The sequence below is a fragment of the Mauremys mutica genome, chromosome 4 (assembly GCF_020497125.1).
Source record: "Mauremys mutica isolate MM-2020 ecotype Southern chromosome 4, ASM2049712v1, whole genome shotgun sequence".
NCBI classification, from domain to species: domain Eukaryota; kingdom Metazoa; phylum Chordata; order Testudines; family Geoemydidae; genus Mauremys; species Mauremys mutica.
The window spans coordinates 15,978,843-16,002,223 of NC_059075.1; the positions used below are offsets into that span (position 1 = coordinate 15,978,843).

General features: G+C 42.6%; 1 protein-coding gene across 8 annotated transcripts in view; it reads left to right on the forward strand.

Annotated features, from left to right (window-relative positions):
* Nucleotides 1-23,381, forward strand: part of SYNE2 (spectrin repeat containing nuclear envelope protein 2) — a 237,632-nt gene that overhangs the window by 151,514 nt on the left and 62,737 nt on the right. For all 8 annotated transcript variants that reach the window (XM_045015450.1, XM_045015451.1, XM_045015453.1 and 5 more), the window contains 14 exons: nucleotides 418-591; nucleotides 1,137-1,268; nucleotides 2,835-3,031; nucleotides 3,864-3,996; nucleotides 4,683-4,865; nucleotides 5,345-5,494; nucleotides 6,340-6,516; nucleotides 7,918-8,073; nucleotides 9,983-10,135; nucleotides 17,308-17,478; nucleotides 18,686-18,819; nucleotides 19,253-19,457; nucleotides 20,923-21,102; nucleotides 22,600-22,728. In XM_045015450.1, the coding sequence (XP_044871385.1) occupies nucleotides 418-591; nucleotides 1,137-1,268; nucleotides 2,835-3,031; nucleotides 3,864-3,996; nucleotides 4,683-4,865; nucleotides 5,345-5,494; nucleotides 6,340-6,516; nucleotides 7,918-8,073; nucleotides 9,983-10,135; nucleotides 17,308-17,478; nucleotides 18,686-18,819; nucleotides 19,253-19,457; nucleotides 20,923-21,102; nucleotides 22,600-22,728 (2,274 nt within the window). The remainder of the gene's footprint in view (nucleotides 1-417; nucleotides 592-1,136; nucleotides 1,269-2,834; nucleotides 3,032-3,863; nucleotides 3,997-4,682; nucleotides 4,866-5,344; nucleotides 5,495-6,339; nucleotides 6,517-7,917; nucleotides 8,074-9,982; nucleotides 10,136-17,307; nucleotides 17,479-18,685; nucleotides 18,820-19,252; nucleotides 19,458-20,922; nucleotides 21,103-22,599; nucleotides 22,729-23,381) is intronic.

Below are 23,381 nucleotides of genomic sequence, written 5' to 3' on the forward strand. Positions count from 1 at the left end.
CCTCTCTGGATCTTCTTTGTCCCCTTCCTGTGTGCTCCTCCCTGCCCCATTTGGGTGCTGAGCTCCTGGGATCATGGAGAAGGAGCATTTGCTGTTTCATTGGGTGCAGGAACTGCACTTGTGACAAACTAATTGAGCTCCCTAGCCCTGCAATCCCATATAAGGTCCTGCCCCAATCCATCCCTTACTTCAGCTAACATCACTATAGTATAATGAATATTATTTACCTGGTTCACAGGCGTGTTTGAAGTCCTTGGATGAAGCAGTATATAATGAATGCAAAGTGTCATTAGTATTTATGATTAAAATCACAACAGATGTCCTCACGTAATACAAAGAGTCTGATTTTGATGGAGCACTTGCTATAAAACAGAAAAATAGGCTTGAAACATGTAAAAGTGTTTGTTGGTTTTTCAGGGCTTTTTTCACAAGCTCATCGCTCATATGCTTGTCGTGCAATCGTATTCCAAGAAGGTGGCTCCTGCTACATTACAAAAGAAAGAGAAATTCTGGACTGAGCTGGTGGAAGATGTCAGATTGCTGGAACAAAAGGCTTCCCAATATGGCATACGCATAGAGAGTTTATTAAAGGTAATGGATTAGAATAAACCTGGTATGGAAAATGGAACCCTTTCTATGCTAGAGATACTGTGGCCAGCAGCTGTCTACTAGCCATGTCTGTTTGAGGGCAGTGACCGACTGTTCACGCTCTTGAGTGTTAGTAATTCATCTCTTTCTCCTCAAATGTGGAATTTACATGCCTTCCCTCCCTCCAACATGAATGGGAATTCCTGTAACATGCCTGTGGTACTTCCTGAACACCCAGACTGAGACTAAATACCTGTGTGGCACAGAAATACCAATAGTACATTAAAATGAAAAGAAGTTTTAAAAACCCAAGTTAAAAAAAAATGTTGAGTCAGAAATCATTTGTGTGTTAACTGAAATCCTCAGTTTTCAGATGATATAGAAGCTACTCTTTAAGATATGTTCTCTCTACATACTCTTCTTTTGACATTCTGTTTTGTTGGTTGAACTAAGAATAATATGTAAGTGTTAAAGCATCAGCATTTTCAATGTTTAGCACAAGCATAGAATAAGAGGTACACTACATTAACATATGGCTTTTGTTTTAGGAATGGACAGAATTTGATGAGTATTCTGTACCTTTCAACAAAGAATTAGAGGCACTTGCTTCTGCAGTGCCTTCTGTGAATTTGGTAGAAGAGACAGAAGAAAGATTAATGGAGAGGATTACACTTCTCCAGGTATTTTTATTTATTTCTGTTGAATCACTTTTTTTGGTAGGATCATGGTACACTGTATATGGCAAAAATACTGTTTTAGAAATATCTGCTTAGCACATGCTTAATGTCCTCCAAACAGGGTCCTTCTCATCTCCCTCTTAGCCAAGGTAGCAACTATAGTCTGTGCCCAAATGTACATTTCCATATGAAAACAAAGCTTTTTATACCTTTTAAAAGTACTGGGAAGAGGGGTATTTGTAGCCACATTTTAATTAGTTCATTTATGAAGAGAGAGTCCCTGCAGCTGCTCTAAAAGCTGGCATTCAAATATATACTCCAGTGATACACAGAGATTATGAGCCTTATTCAACTCTCACCCATGTGAGGTGAGAATCAGGCCACTGTTTCCAAATATTTGAGCTGCTCTTTGTAGTGAGAAGTCTATCAATTCTATCAAACTCTTCCAAAATTCTGGGAAGTACAGTTAAATCACCTTGAATTCTCCTCTTTTCCAAGGAAAATAAAGTTTGTTTTCTGGAGAAAGGCAGATAGACATTTGATAATTTGTTCCAAACATCAGAGAAGTGCTGTGTATCTGAAGGCAGAACTGCACGTTCACTTAGGACGATACAGTTCTTGAGTTAATATAAATGAGTTTAAAACACAAAATGTATCCTGTTAATATGTTTGTCTGCTGGTGCTCCTTAGACTGAGTGATATATGCTTAGGGCTGATCCCCATTCCTGGGGAGTCTTTCCATTGTCTTCTGAGGGCTGAGACTGAAAGTGTGGAAGACTAATCTACCTTAACTGAAGAGCCATGTTTGTTTCTTGGAGTTATTTCTGTTAGGAGAAGGAATGTTTTTAGGTAGAACACAGCATGTAGAAAAAACACAATAGTTACAGATTTGCATATTATTCCACCTAAAACAGTGGCGGAAGTTAATTGTTTTTTGTGACAGCACTTGGCTTTTGCACTCTTCAGGGAGCATGTTGTATTAGCAGTATTGGAGCTCCCATATCCTTATGTCCATAGTGAGTCAAGTTTATAAACTTTTACCTTGTTTGCCTGCATTCTGTTTGTTTTTTTTCACTACGGCTTGATTCTATGCATGACTATTTAATTGCAGATAAATCCTTTACCAACCCAAGAGTATTTTGTGTATAACAAGGAGTATTTTCTGACTGTGCATATTTATGTAGTGCCTTTATAGAAGTTCATAATCCAAAGTAAACAAATGGATATGAGATTATTCAGCACTGAGAAGGAATTACTTTATCAAAATCCTTAACAAACTGTGATGAACACAGGTGTCATAGATTATCATTTGAATTTGTATTACGAGATGCCTCAAATGAGCCACAATAATTCTGTTTCATGTGGTGGAGCCATGTCATGCTATTTCATGACATGTCAAGCTACATCACAAGGTAATATGAAAAATAACTTGTGTGTCCATTATTCTTACCACTGTTCATAACAGAAAATAAAATAAATGCCAGTTGTGAGGATAAAGTGCATGTTTTAATAGCCATATTTCTCTTTTAAAATACACTGTTGTTGTGCAAACTATTTATACTTTGCTAGCAAACCAAAAGAAACATTGATGAAAAACATGCCAGACTTTACCAGATGGTGAAGGAAGGGAAGAAATTGATGACTGTTGTGAGCTGTCCTGAATTAGTAAACCAAATTGGGAAACTAGAAGAACTGTGGTTGTCCTTAACCAAAAAAGTTGGCCATGAGCTGCACAGACTTCAAACATTACTCAAACTCTTGGTCAGGTAAGTTTTTACTCAAGGGGAAATTAGGGTTAGCCACTGCTCTTTGGGGTTTCTCACAAATTCTTCAGCACCCATATTTCCTGAATCATGAGATCAATGTAATTAAACTACAGAGTTTGTGCATCTGTTTGTGGAAAACAAAAGTCCAATTATGGTAAAAAAAGTGACTGTTTAAATAAAAAATTTCATCTTCCTACTGAATAGATCTTCTTCCTGTGTGTAGTCAGTCATATTTGCTTCCTTTATGACAAAAATGTCTTCACTCCTGTTGGCACTGCAAGGCCAACATCTCTAGGGGAAAGTGAGCTGGATTCTCTTTTGACTTGCACATCAGAGTTGTTAACTAAAGCCCAGATTGCACTCCCCTGATCTGTAGATGTAGGGTACCCACTGGAGTGTACTGTCAAAGACCAGGGGCTGGTGTCTGAGCCAGTGTGAAGACTTTGCCTCTTCACAGATGATCCAAGCCTTCAACAGGGCCCCTGAGATCCATATGCAATTGTGTGGTCAATACAGGAAGAGAGTCTTTTGAGGCTCAGAAGCTCTGAGGCTGTGTCTCACAGGCCATAAATATGGTGGTTATTTCTTTAATCAACATATGCATGCTTTCAGCAGAACAGAGTTGTCATATATCAGTTCTGTGCTACTACAGTGATGCTGTCTGAAGTGGAAGGTGGGAATCCTATCTTGTATAAACCTGTACGGTCTAGCAGCATACATCTTTAGGTGGATGGAAGGACAATTCTGAGAGGAGAAAAGAAATGTGTTATAGACTCTACTAAGGGATCGAGTCATTTCTAGTCCATTAACCTGCTTTGTTTTGTTTCTATAGCTACAACAGAGACTCAGACAAGTTAATCAAATGGTTGGAGTCTGCTCAGCAGAGAATGAATTTTTGGAAGGAGCAGTCTCTCAATGTGTCACAGGACCTACATACTGTCAGAAACAATATAGACAACTTGTTTGTAAGTCAAAAAAATCTGCAGCATTTAGATGCCAGATAATAATCCCCCCCGCCCACAAATGACATTGCAATATGGCCAGAATCTGCCAGCAGGGCATAGCCCTGAGTATGAAGTGGGGTAGCACTGCACTGCCTCCAGGGTTCCTCTAGGAGGCAGCATGTCACAGTCCTGCTGCTGCTGTTAAATGTGGGTGAGAGAGATTGGGGGTCTTTAACTCTGCTGAAGATATTTCTGTGGATGGGTGGATATGAACCAACCAGCACCTCAAAGACAGGGGACAAGGAGATCTGGGCACCCTGAAGATCCTGATAGGTGAGAGGGGACCAGCAGGTTATTCCTCTCAATCCTCCAAAAATGGTCTTTCAAGACACTGGAGTTCCAACCTGAGAAAAAAGCACCAAATATAGGGTCCTGTTGGGTTAAAAGGGTTATAGGTGGCAGCATATTGGGGTTAAAAGGTCCTGCAGGAAGATAGAGAAGAAAGATCTTGGCTGACACCTGTGTGGCTCAAAGTTTCTCTGGGGTTTACTGAGCCTCAGCAGGTTTCAAGTTTCCATCAGATGAGATGAGTTTTACCAGGTTTCAGTGCAACCAGAATTGCAACCCATCCAGTCAGTCCCTCCTGTGATTGAGACCCTGTCTGTGTTTTTAAAATATGTGTTTTGTTAACTCTCTGTATATTTCAGGCATTTTCTAAGGAAGTAGATGAAAAATCATCCTTAAAGTCATCTGTCATAAGCACTGGCAACCAGCTTCTTCATGTGAAACAAATGGATGCTGCAGTGCTTAGATCATCTTTGGCACAGTTTGAGCAAAAATGGGCAGAATTGATCACTCAGTTCCCAACCATCCAAGAAAAACTTCATCAGGTAAGGAGGGAATCTCAAGTTATTTCTTCATTTGTGCCAAGCTACGTGCAGAATTATTTTAAAATGTTACTGATTGGATTCAGTCAAGCACTACATAATGCAGGGAAAGCACTTTTTTCTTTAGGGCTCAATTACCCATCTGACTCACTTTTGGAACATCCTCAATATTGTATTGAGGCTTAATTATTACTGTATTTCTACCTAACTCTGCCTGTGCCCATCAATGTCATATTTTATATAAAGGTTAGTTTCAACAGGCAACAATAATCTTATTCCAGACTTCAGAGATGTCCAAATTTCTTGTTTTAAGTTTGAATCATATCCTAAATTTGAGTATCAGGGTTTACTTGCAAGTTCATACTTACATAATTACATTATGTGAGGCCTTTTTGGGATAAAGATGTCGTCCTCCTTGATGGTCTGATTTAATATTGCTAGCAAGTTAAGTACAAAAGAATCATTATATATTTGATTTCCAGCTTCAGATGGAAAAGCTTCCGTCTCGTGAGGCCATCACAGAAATAATGGCATGGCTGAGCCATGTGGAACAACAAAAAGAAGATGATGAGGCCACTGTAAATTTGCAAAGTAACGCATCCCAAGTTAAAAATCTTCTTCAGAAATATAAGGTAAATACGCAAGCAGAAGAACAAGTTGTCTACAGGGTGCTCAGGTACCACAGTAATGGATGCAGTATAAGAGCCAGAATAGAATTGAATAGAATATCCATTTACTTCTAGGTTCCTTAGGGCAGCTGAGTACTTAGTCTTCCAGCTCAGAACATTGGTGTACTCTTGAAGATTAATCCTGTGCTTCTTAGCCCTTTGAACTTTTGGGGTCAGCTTCTTGGTTCTGGTTAACAGTTAAAAGTATGTTCCTAGCATTCATATCCTAGGACCCCTGTATAACAGAATTGACCACTGCCTTGTCTTGTAGATATCGCCAGAATTTTTCACGAGGATAAACTTAAGGATATTCCTAGCTTCCTTCCTGAGGGGGACATGCAGTCTCATAAGCTCCAAGATATTTGTATCTTTATTACCATATCATCCAGCAGCCCCAGTCGGGTTGGTACTATTTGGTGAAAGGACTGCGTCTTCATGATAAACAGCTACAATTTAAGAGAGAGAGAATCTGCTTTCTTTTGTCCAAATCTTCCTCCTTTCAAAGAAAAGAAATGGCATTTCCTAGCTGTAGTTAGTATTTACTATCGGGCAGAATCGTCTTCTCTGAAAAGATCCATCTGTGTGGGTAAGGACAAAGAAGCGGGGACCTATCTTAGCCCATGCTGTGCGTCTGTTAGCTACGGACTAAGGCCACCTTTGATTTAGACAATGGAGAATAGATCTCTCAGGAAATGCACTGTATTATGGCTCAGAATAAGAAGTTTTCTCTGAATACCACAGAATTACACTATAAATCAGCAGTTAATGGAGTTTATGAAATTTAAATTGCCATCGTAACTGTTTTTCAGGAATACATGATGGAGATGAACTTTAAGCAGTGGACGGTTGATTTTGTTAACCAGTCGCTGTTGCAGATCAGCACTTGCGATGTAGAAAGCAAGCGCTATGAAAGGACAGAATTTGCAGAGCATCTTGGTGAGATGAACTTGCAGTGGCACAGGCTGCAAGGGTCTCTGAACAGAAAGGTTTGCTCCTATTTCATGGTTTTATATCTTTTTTTTTTCTTCCAATGTTGATTACACGTGTTATAATCCTTTGTGCTTCTATGCTACCTTTTCCCCAAGGATCTCAAAGCACTTTCACACGTGCTGAGTCACATAACACTCCTGGAAGGTACAGTAGGTGGGTGTTTTCACACCCGTGTAAGAACGGGTATAATTAGTAAATTCAGAAAGGGAGAATTTAGATGAATATTGGGGCGGGGGAATCATAATGATGAGATCTGTTGAGCGGAAGGAAAGCCATATGGACCCCCCAGCTTGAGACATTTAAAATTGAAAATAGTAGGCAGTATATGGTAAGAAACAGTCCTGCGCCAGCAGGTAGATGACCAAGACCCACTCAGAAGCCACAGAGACAATGATACTGTTTAAAAAGAGGCCAATCCCTCTGCACATTATGGAACATGATTGAAAAGGGGCAGGATGCTAAAATATCCTCCCCCTGCCTGTTTCCATTTAACATAATGATGTTGGGACCACTAAAAGGACTGATTGGCATATCGCCAGCCACACTCGTTTGTTATGAAAAACTGTGGTCTAGTGGATGAGGCACAGGCCTGGGAATCAGGAGCCCTGGCTTCTGTTCCCCACTGTGTGATCAGGGGCAGGTCACTTAACTTCTCTCTGCCCCCTCTGGAAAATGGGAATGATGGAATATGTTCTCCTTATAGAAGAACTTTAAGATCAATGGATGAAAACCACTGTCAAGGTGCATATCGCTATTATTTATTTTATTACGTGCTTACTATTACATATAAATAAATGCATCAGAGTTATTTCACCCTAGTGAAACTAGAAATAATCTGTGGAACAGGCTCAGAGTTGGAGGCAGTGTGGCCTAGCGACTAGAACACTGGACCTGGGTTGTGTTCCAAGCTCTCCCACTAGACCTGCTGGGTGACCTTGGGCACATCACTTCCCCTCTCTGTGACTTTGTTTCCCCCTCAGTAAAATGGGGATACTGGCCTCCTTTTTACAGCACTTTGAGATCTACTGATGAAAAACTCTATGGAAGAGCTCAGTGATACTGTTCTGTTAGAGAATATGTCAGCATACCCAAGTATGGAGAAATTATGATGTGAGGTATAGAAACAAATGGGGAAAGAGCTATTTACTGTGAATGGGCAGTTAGAGAAATTCCTGAATCCTACCCCTTCAGGCATGACATTGTTAGAATAGACACTGTCAACTGTTAGTATGCTGTGTATATCTGTATACTGTCTTCAGCTATGGTATGACAGGAGAGACTGCCATGATTGAGTCCTACAAGGGACTCCAATCAAAACAGGGAGTTTAAATCGGCGAAACACTTTCAATCTGATATAATTTAATTAAAATGAAATGTTTTAATTCTGTAATTTGCAGATACAAGATTTGGAACATATTTTGGAAATTGTCACTGAAAATGAAAACAAAGCACAAACTCTGAGCAGCTGGCTGGAAGCACAAGGCGAGAGACTGAAATCTTTGGAAAAGCCAGCGAGTCTAATCTCAGTACAGAACACGCTGGAAGACTGTAAGGTAAAAAGTGTTCTTTATGTTGCAAGCATTACCCTTAAGACTTTGCTGGGTCCATGCTACAAAAGTCACATAATTTTTATTTTAAATTGGAGGAACCTACCATATTCCTAAAAGCTTAGTACAGCGTATCACTTTAATGAAAACATGAAATGCAAAATTTAAGAAAGAGATCGGGGCCAGATCCTCAGCTGTTGTAAATTGACATGCACCGAATTACAGCGCCCGAAGATCTGGCACAACACAGATGTGAAATTCCACAGTTGTTTTTTTGAACTCTTTTATCCTTGGAATTTCCTGCAACATTACAACAATTCTTAATATTTTCACTACCTTATTTTAGATTTCTTCTAATGGAAAATGTTTCATTTTCGTTCGGTTCAGCACATTGATGGAAAGACTCATCTATTTGATTAGTGTGAAACATTCTTTGGTGATACTTTGGTTAGGAAGAATAGCAACTCTGTGGTAACTTGGTATAATTCAGCATTAGCATAATACTTCTTCTGTTTCTCAAATGGGCCATTTTGTCTTTCCCACTTAGTCCTGTTTGCCTGTTGACCTGTTGATACATGAAGATGTCATTCTATTATTGATGCTGTGATGCTAGCCTTGCCACATCATGACCTGGCACAAATACAGTCATACTGCTCCAGCCCTAAGGATATTTTAGAGATTTTTCAGTGGGATAGCTCAATCAAAATCAGGACAGGTGGCAGTCATCTGCCAGCTGGTCCCCAATTACTCTAGGAATATTCAGCATCCATTCAGTTCAGTGTTACTCCTCTTATTTCCTCCCATGAAATGTTTGTTATTTTATTACCATGGTTACTTGTATCTCTCCCAAATTATGCTGCTATTATTCCCTGCAGTGCTATATTAATGCAGAGTTACTCATCTATCTGCATTTTCTCTGAAGTGTATTGGGGGTGAGAATGTACCAGCTAGTTAATAAGATACTTTTGGTATCTCTAAAGTACCATATCTGATCACAGCAAGATAAGATTCTATGCTTCAGGCTGGTAAAATGCTTAATTAAAATTCATTTACTTCATTAGAAACTAAATGAATTTTAAATAAATTCAAAAAGCTATTGGACAGTGAATCATTAACAGAAAACATGTGCTGACTTAAAGGGCAACATTTTAGTTAAAGGAATCAGCCCATTTGGATGTCTGAAACATTCACAGGTACTGCTGTGGGGCTTGAGCTGAGCTTTCCTGAATACATAAGGACCACATTGTGATCCCCTTAATTGCGTTGGGGAGCAGTTCTTCTCACAAGTAGTCCCACTGACTTCAATGGGACTGCTTCCAAATTCCAGACCAGATCATTGGTCTAGCCGAGCTATGCTGAAAGGCGAAGAGAAAGGTGGCTTAAAGCTACCTATGCATTCCTCAAAGCTAGGGTCAGCCAGGGCTCATGTCAGGCTCGGTGTAAGTTAAAGCAGCCTCTGGACTGCTCTAACCCATGTCAGCTGAAAATGACTTCCTAGTAACTGTTAGGAAGCCAGAGATCCTCAATGTGTAAGGTGCTCCTACCTTTGGCGCATGCGTATGCTGGAGGGGGTAGGAGGGCTGGAATCTGACATAGGGAATCTTCTGCTGCCCTGCTTGAAAAACTTTCTAGCCCCTTTGCCTGGCATGGTGCAAGGGAGCCCAAGTGCTGGGGGAGGATCTGGCTCTCAGTTCCAAATCAGCATGTTGCATTCCATGTCACGGCCATATGCAGTTTCTTGTGTTCTGCCTGACAATTGTTCCGGTTTCCTGAGGCAAACTCATTTCTGCCAGAACTCAATTGCTGTAAGTTCCCATGGTTAGAAAAATGACATGGGGTTGATTTTAAAGAAGAATCATTTGTCTTTATTTTTATATTGTCACACAGATAAAATTTTAATCTTTCTTCCCTTTAGGAACTAGAAAATCAGCTTGCATTTAAATCCAAAGCTCTTGATCAGCTAAACGAGAATTATATGGCTTTGGAAGATGGTGCAAAACAAACCTCAGAAGATATGGCTGTCAGAATGGATAAGCTGCATGAAATGAGGAACAGTGTCATCAGTCAGGTAGAGAACTTTGCATTTACACTTCTCCCCAGGATTTAACCTTTGCAACTGTTCCTAACCCTCTTTGGGAATTTCCAGTGTTACTGAGCTGTTCAATGACAGATCCATAGTTAAGGTTGCAATAGATGTCCCATTCTTCTTCAAGTGCTTGCTCATGTCAATTCCATTCTAGGTGGGCGCAGTTGTCTGAGATTTTTGCCTTAGGGGTATCGGTAGGGTCGGCTGTGGCGCCCCCTTGAGTGCCGTGCCCATGCACTGGTATATACACACCACCCACCCTATGCCCTCTCAGTTCCTTCTTTCCGCCTGTGTCGGTTGATCGGAGCGCCTTGTCTTGCAATCACAAGATCATTAGCGGTTCTTCAACCACCCATTGTCTGTCTTCTTTGTATATAGTTAGGTACTCGGTCAGCCTTTAAATTAAGTGTTGGGTTAGTTGGTAGTTAGAGTCCCGGCTGGGACTTTGCCCAGGAGCGTGGCCTGCCCCGCTCTCCTGGCTTCAAACCATGCTTCTCATGCAACAGGCCAATGCCTATTAGTGACCCCCATGACAGTTGTCTGAAGTGGAGCGGGGAGTCCCATCGAAAGGACAAGTCCAGAATCTGTAAGCACTTTTGCCCTAGAACCCGGAAGGAGCGGGATATCCGCTTGAGGACCCTCCTCATGGAGGCTGCGTTTCATCCTGCATTGGAGCCCTCCCACTCGAATCCCACGCCGAGCACCTCAGCTTCCGTGCGGAGCGCACCGCCGGCACCATTCCCCCTCACCAGTGCCGAAGAAGCGACAAAAGAAGACGAGCCCCCTGACACCATAAAGGAAAGGGGCCTTGGGCAAAGGAACAATGTCAGGCCATGTGCCCACCCAAGGGCTTCACGGGAGTACCACCGAGGTCAGACCCTCCTGCCTGGCCAGGGATCCGCCTCCAACTCCCGGGAGCGGCAGGGGACCCCAGCTTCTAGGGGCCTCATTGCCCGAAGCAGCCTAGGCTGCTAAAGAACAAGCAGGCCAACCAGCACCACAGACACTGTGCCAGGCGCCAGCCTCGGCTAAGGCCCCAATGCCTAAGGTCAAGCCGGTCATGGGACCACCCCATAGAACAGTTCCCCGGACCGCAGGCATAGATCCCCATCTCGGGTCTCTGGTCAGAAGGCCCAGATTCCCTGATGCCACCCTCTTCCCTACAAGACATGGGACACTGGCGTCAAGACACCAGTCTCTATACTACCAGTACCAGCAAGTTTCCTGTCAAAGATGGCCACGGCGCAAGTCACCATCGTCAAGACAGTCTCCAAGACATCAGTGCTCACCGGTGCAGGATCGCTCCTGGTCACAGCAGTGGTCTCCATAACCCCGGTTCTGCTCATCAGGCAGGCACCAATCTTTGCCCTCGTCTCACCAGTCCTCGACTAGGGTCAGTTGGCAGACTCAGGCCTCGATGGCTCTGCCCTGGTCGCTGGAGGAGCAATGGTCAGATTTGGACTGGGAGTTCAGCCCCTCACCAAGGAGGGGTGATTCGTTGGCAACCTGTGAAGCTGGCATGGCGCCTGCAGCAATGGCATGGCAGCTGGGACAATGGCCTGCTCAATGGCTGTACTGGGACCCGTGGAGCATGCCTGTAATGCCAGTTCCATATTCCCACCAGTCCTCCCTTGCTGCCCCCAGCACTGCCAGAACCGGAGTCTGAAAACAGTACCGAATTTGATGTGGGGGCAGTGCATTGGACTCTAGCACCTAAGGAGTTGTTCCTGGAGCAGGAAGGGGAACCTGCCCCTCCCCCGGTGGTGCACTCATCGTCCTCTCCGGACGAAGCAGCGGCGTGTCCCTCCCAAGCAGGCAGCTTCTCTCCCTCCCGCCCCCCAATGACTTCAAGGAGCACCAGGGTGGCTACCAACTTGAACTTAAAAATTGAGGTTGCGAAGGAGTCCGACAACCTCTTTAACATTATATCCTCCCCCACCTCAGCCTGGGTTGTGATTCCTGTCCACCCAGGGGTCCTTAAGATTGCCAAATCGCCCTCGACTTGAAGGATGCATATTTCCACATTTCCATTTTCCCGGGACACAGGCGCTTCCTTCATTTTACGCTGGGCCAGCACCATTTCCAATTCACGGCATTGCCATTTGGTCTCTCATCAGCCTCGAGACTGTTCACGAAGTGCATAGCACCAGTGGCCGTTTATCTGAGGATCCGGTGTGTTCACATTTACCCGTACCTCAACAACTGGGTAATAAAGGGTAAGTCCCAGGACCAGGTGCGGCAGCATCTCGATCGAGTTTGTTCTATCTGTCGCAACCTGGGGCTGTTAATAAACAAGAAAAAGTCGACCTTAAGTCCAGTGCATAGAGTTCATTGGAGCAGGCCTTGAGTCTACTCAGGCCAGAGGCTTCCTCCCCAAAGCTCGGTTCCAAGCCATGGCGGAACTCATCTTGTGCATGCAAGCCCGTCCTCTTGCCACTGCTCACATGTGCCTGCGTTTGTTGGGTCACATGGCAGCCTGTACTTACATGGTCGGACATGCGCAGCTGTCTCAGGCCCCTGCAGGCATGGCTGCCGTCGGTCTACATCCCCAACAGACGCAATATGGACCATGTGGTCTGGATCCCGGACCACGTACTGACATCACTCATCTGGTGGCAGAATCCTGCATCGGCGTTGGAGGGAGTTCTCTTCACGGCTCCGTCCCCGTTGGTGACCTTCGTCTCCGATGCCTCGGACTGGGGTGGGGAGCCCACCTGGGCGATCTCAGCATGCAAGGTTGTTGGTCGAGTCATGATCGCTCCCCACACATCAATGTCAGGGAGCTCAGAGTGGTTCGCCTGGCCTGCCAAGCCTTCCTACTTCACCTAAAAAGTAGAGTTGTCCAGGTCCTGACAGACACTACAGTGGTTATGTTCTATATCAACAAGCAAGGCGTGGAGCCAGATCATCTGCCCTTTGCCAGGAAGCTCTCAGGCTCTGAGACTTCTGTGTACAAAACAGCATCCATCTCGTAGCCACACATCTCTCCAGGCCAGGAATGCTTTGCCAGATCGCCTCAGCAGGACCTTCTCGTCTTGCCACGAGTGGTCCCTCCATCCGAAAGTGGTCAGCATCATCTTCCAGAGGTGGGGGATTCCCCAGGTGGACCTGTTCGCTTCCAGGCAGAACAGGAAATGCTACGTTTCTGCCCAATTTGGGGGATTGACAGAGGCTCCTTCTCAGACGCTTTCCTACTCCCGTGGTGAGGGGCTCTGTTGAACACCTTCCCCTCAGTGCCGTTAATTCACAGGGTCCTCATGAAGATCAAACAGGACAGGGCGAAGGTGATCCTCATAGCGCCGGCTTGGCCACATCAGCACTGGTTCGTCACACTGCTGAATCTCTTGGTGGCTGCTCCGTTATGGCTACTGCTCAGGCCGGACCTGCTGTCCCAAAACCATGGCAGTCTTCTGCATCTGAACCTGCCAGTGCTGCATGGTTAAATGCGGAGGAGCAGGAGTGTCCAACAGGTCCTGTTGGGCAGCAGACAGCCCTCCACCAGAGTGACCTACCTGGCCAAATGGAAACAATTTGCTTGTTGGACCTCAGATAAAGGCATTTGGCCCGAGTGGGCCTCAGTGCAATCAATCCTGGACTACCTTCTGCATCTCAAGCTCCAAGGCCTGTCCCTTTCATCTCTCAAGGCCAACTTGGCCGCTATCTTGGCCTTCCATCCGCTGCTCGAGGGTAGGTCGGGTTTTTCACCCAGGACATGACGGCCAGGTTCCTTAAGGGCCTCGAGTGCTTCTACCCTAACATCAGGAAACCCGTCCCTCTGTGAGACCTGAATGTGGTGCTGTTGTGGCTCACAGGGCCCTGCTTCAAGCCTCTGGCTTCCTGCTCTCTCCTTCTCCTGTTCTGCCTGCCAGGTCTCTGAGATTAGGGTGCTTACGTTGGAACTGCCTTATATGGTTTTTTACAAAGACAAGGTCCAGCTGCTGCCTCACCTGGCTTTCCTGCCCAAGGTGGTCTCACAGTTTCATACAGGCCAGGACATTTACTTACCTGTCTTTTTTCCAAAATTGCATAAGTCAGAGGAGCAGCATAGGCTGCATTCCGTAGACATCAGGAGGGTGCTAGCCTTCTACATTGAAAAGACCAAGCCATTTCGCAAGTCAACGCAATTATTCGTTGCAATGGCTGACAGGATGAAAGGTCGTCCAGTGTCTGTTCAAAGAATTTCTTCTTGGATCACTGCCTGTATTCGCTGCTGCTATGGTCAGGCACAGGTGCCACCTCCAGCAATTGTCACCGTCCACTCAACCAGAGTGCAAGCCTCTTCGGCAACTTTCCTAGCCCAAGTGCCTATCTGGGACATATGTAGAGAGGTCACCTGGTTGTCCGACCACACGTTCACGTCCCGTTATGAACTCCGAGCCCAGCTCCATTGATACTACTTGTGAGTCACCTAAAATGGAATTGAGCAAGCACTTGAAGAAGAAAAAATGGTTACATACCTTTGGTAACTATTCTTTGAGATGTGTTGCTCGTGTACATTCCGTTACCTGCACTCCTACCCCTCTGTCGGAGTTGCCGGCAAGAAGGAACTGAGAGGGCATAGGGCCGGTGGCACCTGATATCCCTGACACATGAGCGCGGCACTCAAGGGGGTGCCACAGCTGACCCTACAGATACTGCTAAGGCAAAAATCTCAGACGACTGTGCGCGTGGGTGCGCACGTATCTAAAACAGAATGGACATGAGCAACACATCTCAAAGAACAACAGTTACGAAAGGTAGGTAACTGTTTTTTCTACTTCTTTTTGCTCCATATAACTTTGGCAAGAAATCTCCTTTTGGCCAAAAAACTATCATGCTTATTCTCATGCCAAAGGAGAACCTGTATGCCAAGTTTGGAAAAAAGATCAAACTGCTTTGGAGTCAAATAAGGAAAAATTTACCCCCTTTTGCAGTTTTTTTTGAAGTATCTACATTTTTCTGGTAGCTTAAAGGATTTGTTTGAAAACCTCAAACTTTCTAACTGGATCCACTTGGTCCCTTACTATTCCTATTTGTTCCTTCTCTCTGGTAGAGTCCTAATAGAGACTCTCCATTCTCAGCTAAACCTTTTTCATCTTCACAGCGCTGGGTTCTCCCTCCTCCACTCCCATTGCTTTTTTTAATTCTAGGCAAATCTCTTATAGTTCCCAGTTGCTCCGCTCATGTTCCTATGGATTCCCTTTACCTCCTCAATGGCTGTCCATAACTTATTCTTAGGCCAATTAACCCCAACAATGTCAATGATATGTGTATGATAAATACGGCTTTATGTTTACAATCCATCATATAATATATAATACTATATGTAATGCAGATAAAGTTAAGGTTGCCCAATGCTTTCCAGTAGGTAACTTTGCCAAATTTTAACCATTTTGACTGAAATCTTCCACATCAGGTGTCTGCTTCAGGCTGATTTTTTAAAATATTTTTTAAGCTTCAGCAGAAATGATTCAGCTGTTTCTCAGAATGAGATTAGAGAAAATATGTTGTTTTGTGCATGTTAAAAACATTCTTCCAACTGTTTTGTTGAGAAACCCTAGTGCACCAATGTTTTGGAACAGGGATTTGAAATTCAGCAATGGGAGGTTGCCACGGTGCCAGAGAAGTGCCTTTTTTTTTTTGCAAGGCCAGTAAAAGCTCTAATTTGACCCAGTTATAAGAATTTGAAAAACTCCATTCAAATGTGCTCAGTAGAGACTTCTTAGAGTTTAGCAGTGAAATTATTTGACATTTCCATCTGTACTGAACATGCTCCTGCCAAGAGCTACAGGGGCTGAGCTGGACTTTCTGTGCAATTGCTACTCCCTGCTACTGTGGGCAACCTTCATTTTGACATTTCGTAACGTTTAATTGCTTAACGTTGCAACCCTAATGTTCTTTTAATGTGTTTTTTTGTATGTAACAGACAGTAGAACTCAGAGTTATGAACACTTCGGAAATGGAAGTTGTTCGTAACTCTGAAATGTTCATAACTCTGAACCAAACATTATGGCTGTTCTTTCAAAAGTTTTCAACTGAACATTGACTTAGTAGTTTACTATGCAGAAGAAAAATGCTGTTTTCCCTTTATTTTTTTAGTAGTTTACATCATTTAACACAGTACTGGACAGTACTTGCTTTTTTTTTTTTTTTGGTCTCTGCTGCTGCCTGGTTGCGCACTTCCAGTTCCAAATGAGGTTTGTGGTTGACTGGTCAGTTCATAACTCTGCTGTTCATAACTCTGAGGTTCTACTTTATATACTGCTTTTTTCCTTCTAGCAGGCTGGCCTAATTAGGGGCTAGATTGTGACTTCATGGTCCTCAGCAAGGGGTGGTGCACTAATTGCACCACTGCTGGGAGAGTCTCAGGTAGGACTCTGACTCCAACACTGCTCAGAGGCACAATTCCTCCCATGTGTCCCCTTTGCTCCCTGGTGGCAATAATTTGCTGCTGACTGGTACCAACGGTAAATTATCCCTACCTCTGCACACTGGCTCAGGCACACGTCTTTCTGTCTGGGTTTGCTGTCCAAGTACACTAGCCAATGGAAAATGGGATTGAGCCGAAGTCTGCCACCTCTGTCATTGCACAGCTCATGTATCTAGTGAGTCCTGAAGTTCCTCCAGCAGTTGTTGAATGTGAATACAAGGCTGTGGTTCTGTTTCATCTGCGTTGTTATCGCACAATGGCATACAAGAGAATGTAGCTGTCTAGAACACTATGGTATTTTATTAGAAGCTTAAACTACCCCAAACAATTTCTGTTCAATTTTGACTAAACTGGAACTAAATTTCCATCTCAAATTGTCTATTTCCTAAGGAGATTAAGGCCTTCAGGAACCACAGTACTTTATCTGTTAGCGGGTATCCTGATATTGGTAGCAAAGAATAACAGTCGTGCATTGTTTTTGCACATTTTCACCTGGTCTGGAGTTCTGGAGTGGTGGCTGCCAAACCAGCATTGCCTTGGTATCCAATTAAAGTTGTATTTTAAACTTATCTTGATACTTCATTTGTGAAATTGTTGTGGATTGTTATCCAGCATGCGTTGAGCTGATGTACTGAAGTCAGTTTTTATTTCAGAATTACCCATGAAATAGCTTCATTAATACATTTCATAGGTAAATGTTAAGAAGGAGCAATCCTTTTTCTCAGCAATGATTGTTTGTTTGCAGGTAGCACAGTTAAAAACCTCAATGCAGTCAGTATTACAGCAATGGATAATTTATGACGAAGCCTATGAAGAAGTTAACCTGATGATAATAAGCTCTCTGTATTGCCTAGAACAATGCAAACCTTCTGTAATATCACTGGAAGCTTTGAAAGGCCAGGTGAAGACTCTACAGGTAAATCTACCAAAGACAAAGTAAATGTATTAGTGCAAACTTGGGAAAAGATTAATTAAAAGCCCAGTAAGTTTCACCTCCAGAAACTGCTTTTTTAGAGCCTCACGATGGAGCTAACCCAAAGCCCGGGGGAGTCGGTGGCATTCTTTCTACCTGCAGAGATAATGGGCCCATGGGCTGCTCTACTAGCAGAGTTGCACCAGTTTAACTAAAGGTCTGAATGTAAACCAGTTTAGTTAAACCAATGCCAAAAGCAGTGTAGATGCTCTTATTTCAGTTTAAATCAGGCTTATTTGGATTTATCTGAAGTTAGGAACTGGTGTAAATTAAATTGAAATAAGGCACTTTCAGGTATCTACCAGATTAATTAAACAAATGCAAGATTGTGTGTAGACAAGGCCTAATTCTTCATTGCCCTACATCTCATGTTGTTGTTCACACCAGTGCAGACCAAGTGCAAAGTATGACCAAACCAGAATGGTAGTGATTTGTGCTTGCTCTGTGCTCTCTTTACAATGAATAAACAAGGTGCAGGGCAACAGGGAATCAAGCCTCAAGTATTCAGAGGACTATAGTTATTGATATTTAACATTTCTTTATTATTTCCGATCTAAAATAAGAATTTCAAAGTACATCTGCTCTCTGGTTGGACTGGGAACAAGTAACACCAAAGGAAAAATTAATTCCAATTTAGAATGAATAGTTTGAATGAAATAAGTGAAACTTCTTTAAAAAGTCAATTGATATTTTTCTATTGATATTTAATTTGATAAACTGGAATTTCAAACTTCTTAAAAAAGTATATTGATATTTTTCTATTGATATTTAATTTGATAAACTGGAATTTCAAACCAGTTATTTTTTCCATATTTGCCAGTCAAAGGCCTAATTCTTCAACACTTTCTTGCTTTGAATAGCACCTATTCACAAGAGGAGTCCCACTGGACCAATACCTGTGTAAAGAGATGCTTCTGAAATTATGTATTACAGGAATTGGCCACAATTTATTCTTCAGTTCTTTAATTTGTAGCAGCAAGTATATTATTGTTACATTTTTAATTTCTTTCACAAAACTTGTCTTTGTCATAAATGTTGCTACAGTATCACTACTGTACATCTGCTAGTCTCTAAAGAAAACTACATTTTAGCTCAATGAACTGTGGCTCATTCGTCTCTACATCTAATTGTTGTGACTCATTTTTCACAGTCTCTTCAAGACAAAGCAGAGAAGAGTGAAGAAAGCTGGGCCAAGCTCCAGGCTTCTGCTGCTAACCTCAAGAAATACTGTTGTTCCTCATTTGCAGAGATTATTGATCATAAATGCAAGGAGGCACATACAAGGTACGCCTGAAAAAAGACACAAAATAGATGTTGGTAATAAAGGCCCTCGATTCTGCAAGGTACTGAGCATGTGTGTAGCTTTAGGCATGTGAATGTTTCTATTGACTTCATTGTGAATACTCACACGCTTAAAGTTAGGCATGTGCTTAAATATCTTGGTGAACTAGGGCCAGTCGACTTTAACATATTGTTTTATTGTGGGTCTGGGTGGTAGACCAAAAAAACAAACAAACAGAAAAAGCAGCAACATAGTAACCATGCAATGCAGTATGGACATTACACATGGCAAGACTGATCTCAGATGCCCTGGTGTAAATCCAGAGAAATTCCACTGAGAATCTTCAAAAGAGATCAGTGTCTGGTCCGTGCACATCCCCAAGTGTAAGGGCAAAACCTAAATCAATAACCTGTGTTATGTTCTTGTATATTGCAGATGGACTCTGGCAAATGAAGAAGTCACTGATGAACTACAGACAGCACAAGCTTTGTTATTGCTTTGGGAGTCATTAGATGGGTTATACACTGAGGCAGCATTGAGGTTAGAACAACATGAAGATCAGTGTCATCAGCTCTTGGGAACTCACTTACCTGAAGACAACATGGTGGAAGCCCTGAAGCAGAAGATACAGGATGTGAAGGTACATAAAAGTGCTCTCGCTGCCTTATTTATGCAAGGCTGGACTTATTTAAAAATCCTGACAGTGGAAACCAGGGCCTGACTTCTCTTTTGTAATCCTTCCTTTTTTAATTTTCTTTAACTACATTGGCCCAGTCCTCAGGTCAGTCCAAGCACAGGATGCAAAGAAGGGAAGGAGATGGTGACCTGACTTCATCTCTTGCACTCTCCATTTCTGTGGGCAGCCCGTGACCAGTTTAGCCTCAGCATAAGTTAGAACAGCAGCAAGGCTTCTCTAAACTATATTGTCTGCAGTGGTCCCCTAGGGAGGGTGCAGTTTGCTCTGGACATGTCTCCTATGCCAGAGGAGGGGTGCCAGGAGTAACTGGCATAGAGCCAGCTACTCTTGCTTAATCCTCTTCAGTGATCCCCAAATGTAAGAGGAATCCCTGGCTGGCAGTTAATGCCAGATTTCCATCCCCTTGCAGTGGCAATACTCTATGAAGGTAACATAGGGAACCTGAGAATCTGGCTATTTTGTAGCAATAATTGAACCAAAAATGATTGACCTTTATTATATATTTTGACCTTTATAAACAACTGAAGTGCTTACAGTCTGATCCATGCCAAAGACAGGGTCAATACGCCCCAAAGCATATTTTACCTTTCAGGGAAGTCTGTCCTTTTATAGTTAATCTTTACTCGTTGCCCACTGAAATATAGTTTTCAGTGGAATAAAAGCCCAGGGATTTTCACGTTTAGTATTAAGTGAACGGGGCAGAGGATTACACATTCCAGGATGATATTCTGTAAATCTCTCCCCAGATAAAAGGAACTACAAGCAGTAGGTTATAGAAGTACCAGCTGCTCCCTTCGTTGTTCATAACATTTAGAACTGAAAGTTATAGTATTGTTGTTGGAGGGGGAAAAAAAAGCTCTCAGTCAATCAAAATGATTCCAAAATGCTGGCAAAGGTGTTCAGCATAGCGGTTAGCAGGATATTATTATCACTGTATAAAGCCATTCTAGAGAGGATGCATATTCTCTCCAATTTATCTCTCTAATCTCCCTCATAACATTAGTATCCGAGAGCCTGAAATTATTACTGGGCAATGTTATCCCACTGAACTTTGAATCCAGATACTAAGGCTGGGAATTTTTAAAGGAGCTGAAGCGAGCTCATCGGGAGCTGGATGCCTAACTCCCTTCAGCACCTTTAAAAAATCAGCCTAAATCTCTGGGTAACTGAGAGGCAGACCTTCGGTAACATCTATGGTTTTGTCCCTCCCGTCACTGTTAATAGACTTATCATCAGATTCCGCCCTGGAGTAAGTGCTTGTCGCACCCATTAAAGTCAATGAAAGATACTCTCTTAGTCTATGGCTGAATTTGGCTTCCAACGCAGATCAACAGAAAGAGCTTAGTTATAGCAATAAAAGAGACACAGGAACATAGATCTGATTTATTTTTTTTATCTTTCACTTTAGATACTGCAACAAGGCCTTCAAACCATAAAGGGAAGCTTTCTCCAGGTTTCTGAGTTGACAGACCAGATAGCACAACAGGTTAATGCAGCTACACAAGCAGTTCTCTCAGAGAAGTTGCATCCTCTCAAAAGGATAGCTTATTTGGAAAAGATGTTGCAGATGAAATCGGATGAATTTGAGGTACTTCCTTATATAGTAAATTTGCTCTCAGTACGGTTTTATTCTTCAACAAAATCATGTAGTTCCTGAACTGAAGTTCAGTTTGAATTAGAACTCAGTGAAATCTGAATGATAGCATCAGCTGAGCTATGAAAGAGAAATAAAGTCCTGGGGGAACAGGTGGGTTACACGTTTATCGTGTGCCTGCTATGCTGCGTTCACTCAGTTTCAATTGTTTTCCCCTTCCACACACACCCTGCTCTGTAACACACTTGTAAGCAGGCCTGTTAATTTGTAATATGGATGGATCTTAATGTCTCCATGCATCATCCCAGTCCAATGCTTGGAAACTCAGGTTGTTTCCTGGAGATGATGTCTCTGATTCTTGATATCATGTGTAAGCTTTACCTGTAGTGTAATATAGTTTTATTTCATTTCTAGTTGTGTAGTCGTTTTCTCTTGTGTAATTTTGTGGTCTTACCACAAGTGATTTCCTTTGTCATTCTTGTCATTCATTCCTTACACAAGTGTAATTTGAGAGCTCTCAGGCAGAGGGTGACACCAGACCCCTTCCTGGCACAGGTCCCTCAACCCTGGAAATGGGAAGGGAAGAGAAAACTGTAGGATCCCAGACCCAGTCCTGCATTTCTTCCCCTCAGATGGAGCCAACTGGGAGCTACTAGAGCCCAAGTAATGCCCACAGCCCTATCTATAAGAGCAAATGGGACCAAACTCTCCATGTGGCTGATAAAGGAGCAGAACCATTTTCATGAATTTCCTGCCGTCTGAGTAGCTGTGCTGTGGCTCCATAATTTCATCCTAAATCATCAAGTCCTTGGTAGTAGGTCTCTGCACAGCATGTCTGCCCTTTTCTCCTAGATCCATGTGGATCTCCCACAATTCACAGGATATGGAGGCTCAGCTCCTTGCCACATGTCTGTATATTGGGTTAAATCCTACTTCTCCTCAATTGAAAAAGTGGGAGGAAACTGTAAGTCAAAACTTGCAGAGTTTACCACCTTCTACAAGTATGATGCAGAGCTGGTAAACAAGCCCAGGTTTCCCAAGTTTAAAAAAAAAGTCATTACAGGGTTTTAACCACAACACCATCTCTCCTCCCCAGTGAGTTATTTCTCATCGTGACAGCGGACAGTGGTGCCTCTATATGTAATGAAGCATTTTCTTCATTGTCATTTCACTTTCCTTGTTTTTTCATAGTCAAAAAACGTATTGCACTATGGGAAAACAGCCATTAATTTCTAGAACTATGAAGCCAATAACAAGAAATCAAGGCTAATATTTACTCTAAAAATGCAAGGACATATTCCAAAGATAAAATCTAGAAAAAGAATATAAATAAGCATGGTTTAAATATAGACATAAATATTAACTACAAATACACCAGTTACTCTAATCTAGCAGATGTTTGTTTTCCCAAGGATGCTGTTTATTATTCTCTTGCTCATATTGAATATATGTATTAAAGCTGATTATAATAAAAATAATCTCTCATCCTAGTTCAACCTTTTACAACTGATGGATTTCAATAATTGTCTGGACACAGTGGAAGCTCGAATTAAGACACGTATAGAAGTTTTGGATAAGTTGTATCTACAGGGAAAAGAAGACGACTCAGAATTACTCATGGTACATCCAGCTCTTATGACTATAAAGAAATAAATTATGCATATGTAAGAGAGTCTGTAGGATACTTATTCATGTAGCACCATAGGTACTTCCTGTAGCTTAATTATCATAAATGTTACATGCACAAAAATTATGTTAAAAGAACATTATTAAGGTGGCAAAGTCAAGCACTCAAAAGTTAGGAAATGCCAGAAATGCCTCTGAAACTTGAATTTGGCCCCGACCTGCATATCCATTATGATACAGTCTTGAATTTCCTGATCACATACTATTTTTTTTCCACAAGGCCCCTAACTCATTTAGTGCAAAACTCTGTGGCAGAAGCAGGGATAGAATCCAGTTGTCTATTCAGCTGCCTTAACAATGAGACCCTCCTTTCTCTTCCTGCAGTCCCCTGCCTCATTCACTACACGCCTCCGATTTCTGCAGCAAAAAAGCAGGGGTCCTACAGACAACAATTTCCTTTACTAAATTAGCCTGATGGATACCCAGAGCAGGTCCATCCTATGCAGGGACTGAGGTAGGGGTCGTCTTGAAAAAAATAGTAATTTAAGTCTGTATCATAGAATCATAGAATATCAGGGTTGGAAGGGACCTCAGGAGGTCATCTAGTCCAACCCCCTGCTCAAAGCAGGACCAATCCCCAATTAAAT